Raw genomic sequence first — 17,327 nt, 5'->3', positions numbered from 1 at the left:
GTCTAGGATTGAAGGGGAGAATAATTATAACAATAATACATCAAACAATAATAAAACTCTTCCTAATAACAATAATAAAGATAAAGAACCTGTCATACAACACTCTACACAAGAGCAAAGACTGGTTAAACAAACTATAGGTTTAAATTACAAAGACAATATAAACCTAACTATGTATCTAACAGAATTTAACAAATTCCTTAACAAAGTCTATAACAATCTATTAACATATTACAAAGTTATAACATGTATAGACAAAGAACAGTGGATTAAAGCTATGAAGGATGAAATACAGTCACTTCAACAATGAAACACATAGATATATACTATCCCCCCTACAAATACAAATATAATTGAAACAAAATTTGTCTATAAAATTAAAAGACTGGCTAACAGCCAAATAGACAAATACAAAGCACAATTTGTAGTGCAAGGATATGCTCAAAAGAATGGAATAGACTTCTATTCTGACAACTTATTTGCTCCAGTAACAAAACTATCAACAGTACAATTATTGTTATCTTGGGCAGCATCTAAGAACTATGAAATACATCAGATAGATGTAAAATCTGCATATCTTTACAGAGAATTAAATGAGGATGAACTCATTTATGTGAAACTGCTACTAGGCAGGCTACTTACAGATATTAAACCTAGACAGGCATTACACTTAAATAAAGTGTTATACAGATTGAAACAAGCAGGTAGACAATAGTACAAGAAGATTACTGAACTACTACTTAAGATCAGATTAGAACAAGCTAATTATGATCACACTGTATTTTACAAGAAACAAAATAATAAAATGATTCTTGTAACATTTATGCACATCAACAATATTACAATTATTAGTGAAACTATCACTATAATAATAGTATTTAAACATGCATTAAGACAACATGTTACATTTACTGACAGTAACAAAATACATTGGTTACTTAGCATTGAAATAAGCTGAGATAGACCTTAACAAACAATTAGCTTACAACAAAAGCATTATATTGAAAGTATAATCAAGTGTTACCACTTCGAAAACGAAAAGGCACTACAAACACCTATTACTCCTGGAATAGATCTATCTAACAATACAAACAATACATACAATACAAATGAAAGTAATAATGAAACAACACCATACATGAATATGGTAGGATTGTTAAGATATGTTACAGATTGCACACAGCCAGACATATCTTATATTACTGGGCAATTAGCATGCTACTTACAAAAGCCCTAAACACATTACTACAAAGTAGTGAAACATTACTTTACATATTTAAAATATACAACAAATTGTTGGCTTCAACTTGGAAGCATGAATGCTTTAAAACTACAAGGCTATTGTGATACAGACAGACAAATGATGGAAGGACATAAAGCAATAAACAGCTACATCTTTCAATTAGCTAAATCAACCATATCTTGGTCAAGCAAACAGCAAAACCTGGTACTACTATCTGTTTACAAAGCAGAGTTGTAAGTGCTGGCATATGCTACTCAAGAAGCCATTTGGCTCAAACAATTTGCTGAAGAAGTACTGTAGACTGAATCAGCACCCATTACAATTTATTACAATAATCAAGGTGTAATAAAGACTGTAAAGTCTGACAAAATAATGTACAACACTCACACTAAACATCTTGATTTATGAAAAGACTTTGTGCAATGTTATATTCAAAACAATTACATCAATGTATGCTATGTTCAATCACAGAACCAATTAGCAGACATCCTTACAAAAGCTCTCCACATCCTACAGATCAAGCATCTAAACAAACTATTAGACATACAGTCCTAGTTCTTAATTAATGCTTGAAGGGGAGTATTAGATTGTGCTCTGGATTAGGAAATCCCCAATTGCCTTATGTAGAGTTACTACACTTGGAATGTCTCAGATTATCAGACTTCACTATGTAGTATATAAGGTAGACACTTGCTTGATGTCTCAATAAGAGAGAGTACTTAGGGCACTCCTGCTACACTTGTTAAAATGTACAGTCAGAATTATGTCTGAGAAGCTTTCAGAGGCAATGAATGTGAGTTTTTCATTAAAGAGTTACAATATTCTAATGTAAAAGAAGTTTGCTTGAATTGTAAGAAGACAGAGGACTCAATTATATCCAAGTAGTTACAATGAGACTACTAGACCTTAAAGAACTGAACTATCCTCTTTGTAGTTTCATCACTTAACAAACAGTCTGAACAATATATCTGTCTAAAGGACACTACCAAAATCAATCCAATAGAGTCTAAAATAGGCAAACAGTATTATATAACCATTTATATGTATTCTATCAAAACCAGAAGTCTATTTATTCTAATAAATGCATTTGCTAGTCAAATTTGTCATCAGACCACAAATCTCAGTCAATTAGCAAGTCTATTAGTATGAATACAAATGACTTACATCATCCTCAAAAACACACTCATTTCCATCCTTGTCTAGTGTATTCTATAGTATGTCTGTTGTTAGGAAACTACTGAAAGTTTGTATAAGCCATCAGTATCAATTACTTAGTTTTAAACACATACTATTTTTTGTCTTCTTCTTTAGCATCCAGTTTGGGTGACTCTTGCCTACCCAAGTGCTTGAGAGTTGCAACTTTGTAAAGAGGTATAAATGCACAAGACTGGTTATATCCAGAATCAAATACACTATTAATAGTAGAAGTGTTACTATAAAGTTTGATCCGACTTTACTGCCAGCTGTAACAGCAGGAGCTGCTACCACAGGAAGTTCTGCACTAAGACAAAGTCCAAATCTCTCAGAATCTATTAGACAATATTTAATTAGTAAATTTTAGTTAAAGTACTATATGCCTTACTCTTAGCAGAGAAGTAGGAAGCATATGTTGAACAGTGAAATACTTTCATCACAATTTCTTTATTTTTCAGGACCTTAGCACTTCCAGGGTCCTTTGTAAGCAGTGAACACAGTTCCCTAGGCATACACTTTACTTACAGTCTGTACAGACCAAGAAATGCACTACAGTCTGAAGTGAATGTAAGGTCAAGGTTTAGACTTGTGTCTGTAAGACCAGCAAGACCCCTAAGGAACACAGATAAATGGGCTTCAGAAAAACGAAAATAACACATACACATTGGGTCCAGCTTCAATTTGATGCAGCCTTACAGTCTTGCATACTATGTACCTAAAGTTCCTCTCTGCACAATCTGTAATTGGGCAGCCTTGTGCAATTGCCCTAGTCATTTAATGTACATAAACATTACCTTCTTTCACAAATTGGCCTGTTTGTTTATCAATGTGGCCAAAGTCACCTGGCTGGAAGTATACAATAAGTCACAGGCTTAAGTCCACAGCTAACTCGAAAGTTACATACCTCTATCAAATCATCAGGATTCCAATTTGGTACCTGGGTTGCAGCATCATATATTAAGTCAACAAACTTTCGTAACACCTCTGAATTGAGTAAACTGAACAATATGGTTCTTTGGAGAGTGGTATTGTATGGTGGAAGATGAATGGAGTATGAGTATATGCACACATTATAGTGATGAGTATTATATAGTTTTACTACAATGATTCTCTAACAAAGGTGTACATATGTGTGAAATCAGATAATCCATAGTTTGAAGGTGCACTCTTTGAGGCCAGCAATCCTTAACAACAAAGGCATGGAGTTATCATTCTGAGCAGTAAAAGAAACTATGCAGTTATAAGACAAAATTAATTATGAGCCCTTTAGAGAAAGGATAGGGCTGATAAAATCATTCCTTGCTTACTTTTATGCATTGTTGAAGTGTGGAAGTGAATAGTGAAGGAGAAAGTGGAAGACGAGAAAGGAACTGCCATTCGAAATCATGTCATCTCGCCTTCAGGTTAGATACGTAAAACGTGCAACAATAGGTCATGCCATGAGTACAAACGTGATTTAACTTCCAACAAACAAAGACATTAAGGATGTGAGAAATATTTCTTATTTGGAGATGTAAGAAATCACGCTGCTTCATATCTTGTCCACCTACTCGGCTAAGATAAAACTACACTGGCGTGTCCGGTCTTCCTTCAGCAAATTGGATATCACTCATCTCGCCCAGTGACAAAGGCTTCATTCTATAACTCATTCCTTCATTGAGTCCATTCTCCCCTGCCTCTTTCAGGTTGAACAACAAACGACTGCCAAGGACCGAAAGCCATGACGCACTACCAAGGTTTATCAAAACGCTGGCCCAGAAATTGTTCGCTAAGTATATCTTGTACTCTATGACGTTCATTGTGACACAGGCGACGACACTGAATAAACATCTTAGCACGATTTACACGTCGGAAGACACAAAGAGAGATGTCTCACAGAAGAAAATAGATAGCTTGATCCTGAATGAGAACTTTGACAAGCTTGAATCCTTTGAAGCCGGCCTGCATCTTCCAGAATTCCGTGGCTTTGTACAGTGCGAGAGCCATGAGTAGGACTGAATACACCATTGGAAGGATCCTACTTCGCAGTCAGACTAGGCGTCCTTGACGTAGCACGACAACCCTCACCAATTAATCATGCCCCACTGCCAAGGGCCGGATCCAAGTTGTCCACATACAGTGGCACCTTCCCAAGGAAGGCCTGCCACCGCAACTAATAGCGTATCGAGCGTCTGTACTATCAGATCGCACGAGACTCTTACCTTCTCCCTCTAACGTGAGATAAACAAGTAACGCCATTTTGAATGCTGCTTCAAGCGCGAGAAGCGCCTTGAGAAATATGGATAGCAGCCTAAGATACCTGTCTACATCTAATGAGCAAGGTGATGCATCAGTGATGACATATCCACGTACCTTGAGAGTAGAGTGCAAGAACCCGGAGCATAAGGATATCTAAGGACATGTTAACTGTAGCTTTTGCTGTATTGTGGTTGTACTTGCAGTCAATCAACAATATGGTACACCAAACTGTAATTCTTTAGTGAGAGAGCTCCGGAACGTGATCGATAGACGTACAGGATATGTTTCGGCTCCATTGTGAGAAGTTACCTGAGCAATATTACCACTGACTTTATTGGTCTCGGAAAATAACCGCTTACAACTGGAAGAGATTTGAATATCTGAGGCTAATAGCTGAGAACAATGAAACGCACCTTGTGATGTCTACTCCATATAAATACCCTACACAATGGCTCAGCAGGATCTCGAGGAGAATGTCGATGCTTTACTCACAGACGTGGTGGGCAACGGTTCCATAGATCCCGATATATCGATTCTATTGATGTTCCAATAAGGACAAACAGTGCTGGATATTCGTGTATCTACGCACTGCAAAGTATACGCCGTTGACAGCTTTCCACGGACTCTTCTGTATTACCTCCGTCGGTTAAGAAAACCGTCCACTGGAAACGAGATATTACGTACCCAGAAATAGTGTACCTACGAGAAGAATGTCATCCTACAAAGTATAAGACAAGAACTCCAGTATTTACCTCTTTATCCATCGTGATAACTAGAAATATGTGAGAGCCTGTCGTTCTAAAATACTGTGCACGCACTGCAGTCATAAAGCAGAGCACTGGTGGTTGCCAGTTGAAAGTATTGTCCAGAGCGCATTTGCTGGACCCATGTCGGAACTCTGCTAGGAGAGACGGGAACGACGTCTGACCGAGCAAAGAGCTCCATGTTGTCGAAGATAGCTCAGTAAAAGTAAAATGGACTACAGAAATTTGGAGACCTGTGGAGCGGTTGAATCCCGATTTTATCCTATCGCAAATATAGGCGCCATGTCTGACGATAGGTAGCTGCGTGCTCTTCTTCTAGCGTCGTTGACATAAACGGCACGTTGATTGTGCCTCAATCTGTACACTCGGCTTTTCCTAACCTAGAATGATGGAACAAGAGATTCCACCTCCATCACTTCCACTTGATGACTTTAGACGCTCGGGACAAATGCAAGATAAACGAAATATGCGGTCGGACATATGCTACTCATGCCGACGTTCATTTGCTCCGTATCCGAGGATGCCGACCACCGACGAGATCCAAAAGTTACGCCATTACGGTGAAAACAAGGAGATCGACTGAGATCAAGCAGTCCGATCAATCGCTTTAGACTAGAGCAGGGCAGATCTAGACGAAACATTTCAAACAATAGGTTTGAGTAATGCTCGCAAAGAGAAGAGCAGATAGCAACGAAATAGAGTTTATCCCATGCTATCAAAACGTGCAGATGGCGGTAGAAATAAATCTACAGTGAAACGCCGTAAAGAGCTGTTTGCTGTTGCCTCCATTGTGGTGCATCTGTACAGACCTCCACGATTGTAAGAAATTTCAGTGATGTAGGATATGCGGTTGGCATAAAAATGAAAAGATGGAAAGATGAAACATTGAAAATAATTTATAAATTAATAATCAATGGATGACCTCATCGGCAGAAGCACGTCATGATCGACGGCATTACCAGTTCAAATAGTTGACTGGATGTGAAACCCATAGCACACGGGTTAACTACTTAACTCTCATCTCAGCAGAGCTTGTCAAATATAATAAGACGCAAATATGTCTATTCCGGATGAGCATATCCAGCCACATGCAACAGGGGCAGCCGCGAAAACTGTGGAACAGCATCAGGAACCCCAAGAAGTTGTCTTCTACAGTGGATGGGTAAGCAATATCAAGGAACATTATTATCGAGAATATGAACGAAGGCAATTTTCTCGGTTCGTTCAATTTCCTCCACCTTCATCTCATTCACTATTCACACCCTAACTTCTTCAAAATAAAAACTGATAATTTTACAGATATCAATCCAAAGGGCCTCGTCCCAGCTCTCGAATACCGCGGTAAAGCACTCTACGAATCTCTCGTTCTCTGCGAATTCCTCGAAGATCTCTACCCTTCCAAAGCTCCACACATCCTCCCACAAGATCCATACGACCGCGCACACGTTCGACTTTGGGCAGACCACATAACCAAGCGCATTATTCCAGCTTTCTTTCGACTTCTTCAGTCACAGGAGAGCGAGAAGCAAAACGAGGCTCGGAAGGACCTTACGATGGCCTAGCCCAACTGTCGCAGAAACGCAAGGGGCCATATTTCCTGGGTGAAGAGTTGAGTTTGGTTGACGTTGCAATTGCACCGTGGGCGGTGCGCGATTATATCATCGCGGAGAATCGTGGGTATAAGCGTACCGAAGTCTCGGATGCTTGGAGCGAATGGGCGAGTATACTCGAGAAGAGGGAGAGTATTTCGAAGACTACTAGTGTATGTTCCTTTTTTTATTTGCATTATGATCGGAGTGATCAATTAGCTGACTGTATGCGCCCTTTTAGGACAAGGAGCACTATGCAGAGATTTATGGACGCTACTTACGCAATGAAGCACAGAGTGAGGCTGCCAAAGCTACAAGGGCAGGAAGAGTCATTCCGTAACTTTAATTATGAGTTAAAAGCAGAATTAAGTTGTAGCAATAAGAAGGTAATTACAAGACTGAAGGAATGCCACAGCCTGAATAATTAGGCGAATGAGCCAAATCGATGTGTTCTATATGTCCTGATGCGAATTCAGTTGTAGCAATGGGGAGATAAATACAGGATTCAATTGCCATAGGGTCGCTCGTTAGATGAAAGAGTTATACCCATATATCTTTTGTATAGCGAGGCATGGTTGGAAAGAGAAATTTATGGGTGGGCATACAACATCATGATATCGTGGCTCACTCCGCGGTACAGTTACCAGCAACTCAGTTCCATGATCTCTTGCGCCAAAACCACCTGGAGAGAGATGGAACCACATTTATACAAAGAAATATTATCCTGATGATTACAAGAGCCCTCTGAAACTCTAATACATTGATCCGTGGTGTTAAATACAACAGAAACTGAGCAAAGTAAGAATTCGAAAATTAACAAGAAGCGAAAGACAGGAATGAACTCAAGTAGTAAGCCGTTCTGCGTCTCTCTCCATCTTCCGTCGTTTGCGCTCCTGGTCCTCAAAAATGAGACGCTCTGCCGCGCTCATAGGTGCATCGCGCTTCTTCCCGGCCACTTTCTCCGGGTCCTTCTCCTTGTCTTGGTTCTTGTCTGCTTTCCCCGCGAGAGCGTTCTTGAAAACGTTTGGCCGTTTGAGTGAGTTTGTTGCCATGGGTTTGAGAGGGTTGAGTTTCAAGCCAATTGGTGCCGGAGTTGAAGAGGTAGAGTCAGGTGGTGAGTTGGATGATGAAGCGGTGGCTGGTTTAGCGCTGAAGGATAGCACGACTTTCTCGCCTTCATCCTTCTTCAACCCTTCTTCCACAGCGGGTTTCTCCTCCCCTTCACTCGACGACGAGCCCTCCCCCTTCATCTCATTCTCTTTCTCCGCTCGCTCAATCTGCTCAGCGATCAACATCCTTTCCCTTGCCTCGTCTGACATCGCAGCACGTTCCTTCTTCATTGACGCTTCCTGCTTCTGCAATGCTTTGGGTGAGCTGTCGATCCATGCGATGAACCATCCTTTCTCTGTTTCGTCTACCCGAGCGATTCCGGACCGACCGAGGTGTTTGACGAACTCGCTGAGTGTGACCCAGCGTGTGGCGTTCATGTGCGTGTGTTGCTTGTCTTGGATGAGTTCTTGGTACACGCGGTTGGCGTGTACGCGTTTCGTGCCGAATCTACGGATATCCAAACATTTAATCAATCCCTTCGATTCTGGTATTATAAGAATAAGAGAACGACTCACCGCCTCGATAACAACTGAACGAAATCATGCTGGAACTCCATCGAGTAGTTGTTAATATGCGAAGACGCATTCTCCCCGACAGCAAGCATCTGCCGAAGGTGCGACTCGGTTTGAGAATGACACTTGAAGCCGTTCTCATCTCGACATTGCTTTTGGCAGACTTGGCAGTACCATCGCAGCCGCTGGAGTCCCTTGGACTTCATCTTGTTCGCGAGGTATTTTGGCGTTCCGACTACAAAAGTATTAGTAGGTATGTCAGCAGTACTAAGTATGTAAACTCGCCTTCTGCACGCGGCATCTTTGGAAATTCTGTAGGACAACAAGGAGCAGGAGATGGAGGTCAGTGGTTAATGACGAAGACGAGGAGATGATTGCACGGAGTTGATTGAGTAATACAAGATGACATAACTTGATCACCTGACTGATCCACTCTCGCAGGCGTGCGGAGCGAGCCAGATTGACGACGATCACGACGACTGCAGCACACTTTTCTATAACGGGGGCACATAGCATATTATTAGTCTAGATACGGGTACTGGAAGCAACAAGTTAGCTATACATTGAACCTTAATGTCTAAAAGATATAGATCTAATAGTCGCCTTTAGAGATCTATCTTATCTCTAAGTATTCGGTTGCTAAAATATAGCATAAGTATATTGCATTATTCTCGAGTAGTGAGTGCCCAATTCTTGGTTTATAATACAGGAGCTCGCTTAGATCGATCTAACAGTTGTCATAAGAAATCAATCAAGTATTGTGAGGTTGATCATTGTTAAAATTGCACATTTGTCAATACATTTGACTATATACATAATGAAGAGTGTACTTGTTTGCACTTGTCAACATTCTGCTAAAGTCAAAATATCAGCAGAGGTGGATTAGTAACTGTTGGGAACTAAACATACCTATTCTTTATTGTTATCTTCACTAGCTGCAACAAGATTCATACAGTTAGTTTGTTTATGGTACTCTCTGGAGCATTTTTTGCTACATACTTCTTTTTAGACATATCCTTCTTTATGCCTTTCACATTTGTCATCATATACATCAAGTAATATGTGCCTTGAGAGCCACTATCACACGTGCCTGTTCCATGAATGTGTTCTATAATACAAAGTCTGTTAAAAATCCTTTAGAGAACATAGACATAGTGTACTTTTCAAGACATGACAAGTAAAATAAGCAGAACTAACATTAACAGATGTTACAATCTCTATATTCTTAAGAAGAGTGGTGCTGCTTGAATCACTTGCAAGTAGATGCAGTAACTCCTTGGGTATATAGAGCCTACTCTTCTGACAAAAGAAGATAGCTGTCTTACAGTCACTAGGAAAGTTTACCTGGGACTTTATCATTTTTGAGCAATTGCCTGTTCTTAAGGAGATGTGATTTTAGAAGAAAGTCTGGGGTGGGACTGAAGATACATACATACTAGTAGTATTCTCCAGATCTATAATACATGCCTTCTTAGACACAATCACCTTGTCCTCTACCAGATCTTCCTTAGTGGACTTAAAATCTTTTACTATCTGTCTAGTCAATAAATGGGTATAAACATTTCCTTGTGTCATAAAGTGGCCAGTTCTACTACAGATGGATCTGAAATCACCAGGCTACAGATTCACAGAAGTTCAGAAACCAGGGAATCTGGTCTGGTGGAAGAATACAGGTTACTAAGATTTTAGTACATGGGTCCAGTTTCAGGAAAGAACCTGTTGTCTCATGTATAAGGTCTACAAAGTCTTACATGGCTTCAGTCTTGAATAAATGCATTTTTTGGTTGACAAGTGCACTGGTAAGAGAGAGAAAGATGGGTATTTATCTAAGATAGCAGAGCTACTTATATACCCTAAAGACAGGCAGCCACAAGGCAAGTGAGACCAAGCTGGCACATAGGCAAAATATGTACAGACCAAGTCAGAGGTTGATGGCTGTGTCCACTAGAACAACTATGATCTGCAGACAGAGCTCTGTGGACAAAAGATGAGGTAGAAATGATATGTTCTGAAACTGATGACTGTTTGTAACTGCACATTTTCTGGTTCATGTATTACATTAACAACTTTTTTAGGAGCATTAGCAGTCTTGCACTGCCAATAGAGCTGATTGAGTGATACAAAGCTGACACAACCTAGTCACCTGACTGATAATGCATACAACAGACTTGAACAGGGCTAGCAAGCTTAACAACTGTAACAAATGCAGTGTCCTATTTTCACCTCTTTCATTGCCAGCAACAGTAATAACAAGCATGTAAGCAGCAATGTGCAGCCATACATAGGAACACTGTTTACATGACTCTAGTGATAGATTTTGTGCATCCTACAAAGCAATGGACTTTTTGCCAGTTTTTGGGAATTTTTTGATAAAGATTTAATAGGGAGTGAAGGAGTTGATCTCAATTCACTCTACAATGTTTCATCTGATTCCTGACCAGTACAGCCTACACTAGCAATACTTGACAATACATGTTTGTTGTAAGGACTGCCATGTATGGTAAATAAGGCAACCTCCTTTATAAATCTTCATTTATTCAACATATGAAACCCTAGGCTACTGTGATGCTGCACAGAATGTCTCTCTCAGTGAGAATGTATTTTGAACTGTAGATTCTAGCATTGCACCACTTTGTGTTTCCAAAGTAATTCTGTTACTTTTTTACAAATTACAATTGCCATAGTCTTGGTTTATAATACTAGTGAGTTCAACTCAGTTTGATCTAATTATTGTCAAAGAGAGATATCATGTACTCTTTAAGGACAAAGAGTTCAGATCAGCAATACATTCTGACTATCATATAAGAGCATCATTAATCTCAACCCTTCAGATCAGGTTTTTCTGAGTATGTATTCAGATCTACCCAGCTATCACATTCAAACTCACAGCAACATTTGATAAATCTTCACCAAGGAGAAAGGTCAATATTGTCTACTTCCTTGTAAGTTCTTATTCTGAGTATGATTGCTGGCATAGCTGAGACATCAATAGGATTGATACATTATTAAGCTTTTTGGCACAATTGCATTTCTGTCCTGTAAGTAGTTTCAGTTTCGACATTAGTTTACATAAGCGAATGTGTTTATTCATATACAAGCTGATATATATTCTAGTTACACTGAAGAACTTCACTCAAACTATTTGTGTCTGCCTTGTTGATAGTTACATACTATAGCAATCAGAGCTAGTCAACTGGTAAGAAATTCGACTGTCAAATAACCAACAAGTAATAATATCTAGCTAGGATTGTCCCAGCTGCTTGCAGGCTTCTCCTCATAATTCTAGCCATATACAAGGCTATGAATTACTAGAGGTTGACAGCTAGCCTTCAGAGACTTGCCCTTGTTGAAGTCCTTATTAGCAATCAAGTTATCTGTTTTCTTCTGTGTGTTGTCACTTCTTACTGTATTAATCTTGTACTGATACTAGTTAGTACTATAGTGTGTTGCACATTTAATGTCATTCAGACACAAATTAAGATTCCAAACAGGTTTGCAGCTTCTGTCATAGGATGTCTTGGAAGCCTGTCATTTCTCTGCCTCCTTGGAAGTAGACTCTTAATACACTTAAAACAAGCTGGTGATCATGGTGCAAAGAAGGAACAAGCTATACAATACAATATTGAATTCACCTAGTTGAGTGTATTTATCTCATCATTTTGATGTATACTATGGAGGCACAAGTTGCTAGGCTGATCATTTCATATGTACAAATTTCCATTCCAAAATTTATCAAATAACTAGAAATCTCTTTGTAGTATTTAACATCTCCACCATTGTGGCTTCCTTAAGACATTTGACTATATACACTATTGAGAGTGTGCTTACATTCCCTTGTTAACAATCTGTTAAGGGCAAGTATATTAGTGTTTGGAAATTAGGAAGAGTTGAGAACTAAACATACTGTTATGGTTCTCTACTCTTGTACCTTCAGTTCTGAGGGTTCTGTACCCTTCTGTACTAGAACTCAGGACTTCTGTCTCTCAGGAGTGCCATCTATGGACTATATGTGTACTGACTCTTACTACTACCCCTCCTTACTTCATCATTCTGTTCCTTTGACCACCCTTTCATTCTTTGTTCATTCTATAGTCTCTTACCCTTTATTCATCCCTTCATTCTTTGTACCTTTATCTTTGACCTTCCTTTCTTTCATTCTTTGTAGCTTATCATTCTTAGTGGCTCATACTCTCTGAGTACTCTTGTATAGTTTAGTATATATAGGTATACAAGATCAGACCAGTCCTGTAGTCTTAATCTTGTCTACTCTAGGTAGTCCTGTACTCTTAGACTTACTCTATATACTCTACTCTTGTCTCACTCTCTCTCTACATCTGTTCTGCAAGTTCTGACTATGTTCTAGTACTTGTGTTCTGTATTTCTGTTGTGTAGGATAGTTGTAGCCTGGGTCCCCTCACTGAGCCTTTAGGTCCCCTCTATACTGTTACTAACATTAGATCAAGACTACCTATTACTACCTTACAACTCTCCTATGTTTTGGGCATCAGTACTTGCTGTTACATTAATCTCTTTTCTTTGTCCCAACCCTTTTACATTTTTAAATTTTAAACTTTCTAAACCCTTTTAAACTTTTACCACCCTTCTTCTGTTTATTACCCTTTTTAGTTTAGTATTGATTCCTTTGTAGTGTAAACATGGACCCTCCTACACTAACTGCTACCCCTACTGTCCTACCAGATCAGTAGTTGTGAGCAGACCTAGCTTAATATGTGTAGACCTCTATCTAAGAGGCCTTTACTAACTATGTGCCCCTAACTCTCTTAGAACCTGTTCTAATCATTCTGGAGGTCACAACCTGTTCTAGAAAGAAAGTACATGTAGCCTACCCTTCAAACTTTAATGAGCAGTACTTTAAGGACTTCCAGTACCAAGTTGAACTATATGTGGCTACTACTTCAACTAATCTATTCTCAGATCTTAATTGTGTCTTATTTGTCCTCTCCTTTATAAAGGAAGGTAATACAACTATCTAGGCTCAGAACTGGATCAAAGGACATTAGATTAGAAGCCTAATCTGACTTTAGAACAATGAGTTGTATTTAGAATTCATAAGGCAGCTCTGTACTTCCTTTATTAATCTGAATAAGAAGTATAATGTGTAGAACAAGCTTGTGTCTCTGTGACAGAGCAAACATTCTACTAATGCCTTTTTTCAGGAGTTTAATATCCTAGCCTAGAAGGTAGGATTTACACTTGGGTTTAATAATGTTCTTATTAGAATGCTTGAGAAAGCTTTTCACTTAGAACTAGTTGATAAGATTCTTAGAATAATACTAGAACTGATTACTTATACTAATTAGAAGATACACACTATTTCCTTTGACTAAGCTATAGCTTGGATACATTAAGTCTGTACAGAACACTTGTACATGTGTCTGACTCTAACAGTTCTGAGTCCTCAGATTGATCTGCCTGTAATTTGTAATCAATCTGTTCTAATAAACATTAGAGAAGTCTGAAAGTAAGAAGCATACTTTACTTACAGAAAGTTAGAGTACTAGATTAAGGACTGTCTATAGAAGCAACAGTATATCTGTCAGGTCATTAGAGTAATAATGAGTAACAAGTAGGATTTGTAGTAAGAAGCCTTTTCTACAAATCTGAAAGTTACCTTAGAACTCTTAGACTCTGACTACATACTTTAGGATTTTATAGAGGCCTAACAGTAAATACAATACTAAAGGGTTATAACTTGGATTTTTTAACAGCTACTTTTGATTCAATAGACACTATAGGATTAGAAGTAAATAAAGTAAGGAAAGTAGAAAAAGTAGAAAAAGTAAATCAACAAAATTATTTATTAAAAAGAAAAAAGTTAAAAACAAAAGTAGATAGTTCTCTTATTCCTTCTGATTCTTTTGATTCTTCTCTTTGTACTTTATCCAAGTCTAAATCTACACAATCTGACCTACTATTTCTGTATTCTAAGAACTTAGAACATTCAGAACACTACCTATGTTACAATTCTCTACTCTCTTACCTTCAGTTCTAAGGGTTCTGCACCCTTCTGTACTGGAACTCAGGACTTCTGTTCCTCAGGGGCACTGTCTATAGACTATATGCATGCTGACTCTTACTACTACCCTTCCTTACTTCATCATTCCATTCCTTTGACTACTCCTTCATTCTCTGTTCATTCTATAGTCTCTTACCCTTTGTCCATCCCTTTATTCTTTGTACCTTTATCTTTGACATTCCTTTCTTTCATTCTTTATAGCTTATCATTCTTAGTAGCTTATACTCCCTAAGTACTCTTGTGTAGTTTAGTATATATAGGTGTACAAGATCAGACTAGTCCTGTAGTCTTGATCTTGTCTACTCTAGATAGTCCTGTACTCTTAGACTTACTCTATATACTCTACTCTTGTCTCACTCTCTCTCTCTACCTGTTCTGCAAGTTCTGACTATGTTCTAGTGCTTGCATTCTGTATTTCTGTTGTGTAGGATAGTTGTAGCCTGGGTCCCCTTACTGAGCCTTTAGGTCCCCTCTACACTGTTGCTGACAACCTAGCCCTGTTTACTACTTAGTAGTTTGTCTATAGTATTAAGTAGGGATAGTCTTAACTAAGTTCACAGTTGAGAACATAGGTCTGTCCTTGTTGAAAGAGAGAGGTTAATAAGGAAATGTTAGTGTATATACTTACCCTCTTAGACAATAAGGCTGTACAAGCTGTACATTCCCTTTAGAACAAGTAGCAATTTATTAGAGAACATTCTAAACACTAGCTCTAGGTTCCTGTCCTTTTAGCTCCCTTCTTAGAGTCCCCCCAGATTCAAACAATAGCTCTAGTAGACAGTAAATGTACTAGTTTATACATTAATAAGGTCTTTATACAGGAACACTATCTCCCTACTTGATATGTTCTACTTCTGATCCTAGTATATAATGTGGACAGAACTCTGAACTAGAATAGTCAGATTACTAAGTTTGTCTAACTACAAATGACCATTTGGGATTATAAGGAAAGTATTGAGTTTAGAGTTACTAACCTTAGAAAGACAGACATTTTTATTAGATTTGAATAGCTTAAGGCTTACAACCCTACTATTAACTAGTTAGAGTAAACACTCATGTTTGATTAGTGTTCTGAGTCTTGTGACTATCTTGTACTACTATTCTGAGTAGATACAGATACTTCTAATGTTACTAACAGTTCTAATAAAGGTGACTAGTTGTTCTTCTTTAACTAGAGTAAATATGTGGACACATATTCTAGTTAAGACAGAACAGAGTTGATCTAAAGAATGTCTAAGACAGAATCAGTCTAGAACCCTCTTAGAACAACTCTACTTTAGAACACATATAGACTCAGCCTACTAGATTTTGTCTGAGAGTTCTCTAAAGTCTTTAGTAAAGAGGAATTTGACTAGCTTCCTAAACATCACTCTTAGAACTATATAATTAAATTGACTAAGGGTTTCTAACCTAAGGATTGTAAGGTCTACCTGCTTAACAGAGACAAGTAGGAGACACTCAATGAGTTCCTTCAGGAAAATCTTTAGAATAGCTGGATCTGACCCTTAAAGTCCTCTATAGCCTCCCCTTTCTTCTTTGTCAAAAAGAAAGATAGAAAGCTCTACCTAGTCCAGGATTATTATTACCTTAATAAAGGTACTATTAAAAACAAGTACCTACTCCCTCTAATTCAGGAGCTTATTAATAAGATACATACATTTAGGGTTTTTACTAAGTTAGACATTTGATAAGGATACAATAATATTTGGATCTAAGACAGAGATAAGTAGAAGACTGTGTTCTAAACTAATTATAGATTGTACAAACCAACCATAATGTTTTTTAGACTAACTAACTTGTCTACAATGTTCTAGTCATTCATGAATTACATTCTTACAGATCTGATTGACTTAGAGTATGTTAGTATGTATTTAGACAACATTCTAATCTTTACTCAGACAGTTGAGTATTATTACTAACTAATCTGAGTAGTTCTATAGTAGCTCTAAGGTAATAAACTGTTTCTCTAAGAAGTAAAGTGTTCTTTTACACAAGAGTCAGTAGATTATCTAGGCTTCATAATCAGTAGAGGAGAGGTTTGTATAGATCTAGTAAAGGTAACTACAGTTTAGAACTAGTTACAATCTTAGAACCTGAAACAGGTCTAAGTATTCCTTAGGTTTGTGAACTACTACTAATACTTCATTTGAGACTTTAGTACTATTGTCTAGCCCCTTCATAATCTTACTAGCAAAGATGTTCCTTAGTAATAGAGGGATTAGTAATAGTCTGTGTTTGAGTCTCTCAAGTAGACTATTACTAGTAAGCCTGTATTAGTAGTTCTAACAGTTGTAAACAAGTTCTGAGTTGAAGCTAACTCTTCTGACTTTGTGAATAAAGTAGTACTATCCTAGTTTATTAACAGAAAGTAGTGTCTAATAGTGTTCCAATCAGAATCCCTCTCTGTAACAGAACAGAACTACTCTATCTATAACAAGGAACTCCTTACAATTGTCTGTTCCCTAGAGGAGTAGTATTAATATCTCCTTAGTGTTATACAAAAGTTTAAGATTTAGAGTGATTACTTTAATCTCTAGTACTTCTAGGTACCTCAGAAGCTCAACTACTACTAGGCCTGTTAAATGTTAGAACTGTAAAACTATAACTTTATACTAACTTACAAACCTAGAATACAAATAA

General features: G+C 38.1%; 3 protein-coding genes across 3 annotated transcripts; 1 reads left to right on the top strand and 2 right to left on the bottom strand.

Annotated features, from left to right (window-relative positions):
- Nucleotides 1-3,960: 3,960 nt before the first annotated feature.
- FOMMEDRAFT_170790 (uncharacterized protein) lies at nt 3,961-5,620 on the bottom strand (the record flags this gene model as incomplete). Its single annotated transcript, XM_007270807.1, has 13 exons — nt 3,961-4,255; nt 4,314-4,454; nt 4,505-4,589; nt 4,639-4,740; nt 4,790-4,828; nt 4,877-4,903; nt 4,952-4,984; nt 5,087-5,116; nt 5,168-5,210; nt 5,265-5,303; nt 5,360-5,374; nt 5,428-5,447; nt 5,494-5,620. The coding sequence occupies 13 exons, from the start codon at nt 5,618-5,620 to the stop codon at nt 4,003-4,005; spliced, it is 954 nt and encodes a 317-aa protein (XP_007270869.1). The 3' UTR covers nt 3,961-4,002.
- An 876-nt stretch (nt 5,621-6,496) lies between these two features.
- On the top strand, nt 6,497-7,368 carry FOMMEDRAFT_136787 (uncharacterized protein; the record flags this gene model as incomplete). The annotated part of the gene is made up of 4 exons (XM_007270806.1): nt 6,497-6,601; nt 6,753-6,884; nt 6,959-7,201; nt 7,270-7,368. 4 exons carry the CDS (start codon nt 6,497-6,499, stop codon nt 7,366-7,368), a joined length of 579 nt encoding a protein of 192 aa, XP_007270868.1.
- Nucleotides 7,369-7,758: 390 nt separating this feature from the next.
- FOMMEDRAFT_23378 (uncharacterized protein) lies at nt 7,759-8,990 on the bottom strand. Its single transcript, XM_007270608.1, has 3 exons — nt 8,936-8,990; nt 8,654-8,885; nt 7,759-8,585 (listed from the first exon to the last, which is right to left on the bottom strand). Exons 1-3 carry the CDS (start codon nt 8,949-8,951, stop codon nt 7,871-7,873), a joined length of 963 nt encoding a protein of 320 aa, XP_007270670.1. The 5' UTR covers nt 8,952-8,990; the 3' UTR covers nt 7,759-7,870.
- Nucleotides 8,991-17,327: the final 8,337 nt, after the last annotated feature.

This window comes from Fomitiporia mediterranea (genome assembly GCF_000271605.1).
Source record: "Fomitiporia mediterranea MF3/22 unplaced genomic scaffold FOMMEscaffold_14, whole genome shotgun sequence".
NCBI classification, from domain to species: domain Eukaryota; kingdom Fungi; phylum Basidiomycota; class Agaricomycetes; order Hymenochaetales; family Hymenochaetaceae; genus Fomitiporia; species Fomitiporia mediterranea.
Note: the sequence above shows the minus strand (reverse complement) of the source record. Positions and strands in the feature narration are given on the sequence as shown.